Here is a 2,151-nt window from a genome sequence, read left to right as displayed (position 1 = left end):
GTCGCGCGTTGCATTACGTGGCGCGGGAAGGCAATTTTGTCCAAAGTGCTGAAGTCTTGCACGAAAGCGGTCCATTCGGTGTATAATTTATGGGGTATCGATTCGTCCCAATTTAATTGTAGCCGCCAGAGTCCTTGGATCAAAATTTTTGCCTTTATGATAACCGGTGATAGCAGCCCTAACGGATCAAAGATTTTCGAAATGGTGGATAATATTGTTCGTTTTGTTACTTTCGAGTCGGTTTTGAGGTCCACCGTGTAGACTATTTCATCGTTGCGAGCGTCCCATGAAATTCCCAATGTTTTGATGGATGAATCGCCGAAAAATTTTGGATGGATTTGTTCCGTCGGTAATCCGGTTAATAATCGCGGGTCGTTCGATACCCACTGTCGAATATTCAATCCTCCGCGTTTTAAGAGGTCGATGATGGTGTCTCGTAAATGCAAGGCTTGTGCGTAAGTGTTGGCTCCGGTTAGCAAGTCATCGACGTATAAATCTTGCGTTACAACCTTCACCGCGGTCGGGGCTCGTGAACTTTCGTCTTCGGCCAGCTGTTGTAGGCATCTGACCGCGAGATACGGAGCTGACGATAATCCGAATGTGACCGTATTCAGCTCCGTTTTCACGCGTCCGTCATCGTCGCGCCACAAGATCCGCTGATATCGACGATCTTCCGGACGGATGAAGAACTGTCGATACATTTTTTTCTATGTCTCCGGTGAGAACATAGTTGTGCTTACGGAAACGCATCAGGAGGGCGAACAAATCATCTTGGATGGTCGGTCCGGTCATAAGGACGTCGTTAAGCGAAAGTCCGCTACTCGATTTTGCCGAACCGTCGAATACGACCCGAACCTTAGTGGTGGTGCTCGACGATTTTACAACGGCATGGTGTGGCACGTAAAATCCGCCCGTATCGTTGGTCTCGTTTACCTCGCTCATGTGCCCGAGCTCTAAATAGTCCTGAATTACGGCTACGTATTCGCGTTTTAATTCCGCGTCGCAATTGAATTTTCGTTCGAGCGATAGGTAACGATTGAGAGCGCGCGATCGTGACTCTCCAAGTTCGGACTCCCTTCCGTTGAAGGGTAACGCGACGATGTACCGTCCCGATGTGTCACGTTTGATATAATCCTTAAAATGGTCCTCGCACTCCCGCTCTTCGGCCGATAAATGTCGGATGTGGGGGCCCTCTTCTAACTCCCAAAATTTCTGCAAGTCGAAATCCGGGGTAGAGAAAAATGTTCGGTGTTTAGTACGCGCCGTTGCGGTAGGGCCGCTCCCCCCGATGACCCATCCGAATTGGGTCTTCTGCAAAATCAGATCCGACTGATCATTGGAGGAGAGGTTCAGTTGACCTATGCTTAAGCTCGCCATCGTCGGTCCGGCGCTTATAAGCATATCAACTGGAGCCGGGCGATGAAATTGCGGATCGGCTAATTTCACGTTTTTCGGTATCGGGATTCTGGTCCGGTCGATTTGTTGATCCGGGATTCTGTTCGCTATTCGCGGTACCGTGAAGAATTTCAGCGTCCGTTTGAAATTCGATGTCCGCGATTTTACCGTGGCCGTCAACAGATTGTTCGTCGTCGTGTCCTCTTGATTTAAGACTTCTATCTTGACCGTGCACGATTCCAGGGGAAGTTTTAATTTCGCGGCGAGGGCTTCGGTCATGAAATTGGCGCTCGAGCACGTGTCTATGAGCGTGCGACACTCGATTGCTCTGCGCTCTTTGTCGTATACTTCGACCATTGCCGTTGCTAAGAGTCCGTGCGCTGGGAGATCGGTGGATAATGCGGCGACCGGTAACCCCTTCCCATTTTGCTTCGCGGTGTTCTGTGTTTGTCACTGTTTTGATTCCGTCGATCCGGTGTATTTCGTGTCTTGATGCAATTTTGTATTGTGTCGCTGATTGCATACTTGGCATGTGCCACCGTGGCAATCCTCGCTTCTGTGACCCGAACGTAAGCAATTCATGCACAGATCGGCCTTCCGCGCGGCGTCGATCCGATGGACGACCGACATCTCGAGGAACCGTTTGCAGGAATATTCTGCGTGTCCTTCCGAATTGCAGATGCTGCACGATGAACCGGCGGTCGATCTCGGTGTTCTTCGTTGCGGACGCGGTGAGGGAGGCTGGCGTTTTGAATA

At 50.3% G+C, this 2,151-nt stretch overlaps 1 protein-coding gene across 1 annotated transcript; it reads right to left on the bottom strand.

Moving 5' to 3' along the window:
* Positions 1-633: 633 nt before the first annotated feature.
* Positions 634-1,752, bottom strand: LOC143348736 (uncharacterized). Its single transcript, XM_076779333.1, has one exon. The coding sequence runs from the start codon at positions 1,750-1,752 to the stop codon at positions 634-636; it is 1,119 nt and encodes a 372-aa protein (XP_076635448.1).
* Positions 1,753-2,151: the final 399 nt, after the last annotated feature.

The sequence above is a fragment of the Colletes latitarsis genome, chromosome 12 (assembly GCF_051014445.1).
Source record: "Colletes latitarsis isolate SP2378_abdomen chromosome 12, iyColLati1, whole genome shotgun sequence".
Taxonomy (NCBI): domain Eukaryota; kingdom Metazoa; phylum Arthropoda; class Insecta; order Hymenoptera; family Colletidae; genus Colletes; species Colletes latitarsis.
Note: the sequence above shows the minus strand (reverse complement) of the source record. Positions and strands in the feature narration are given on the sequence as shown.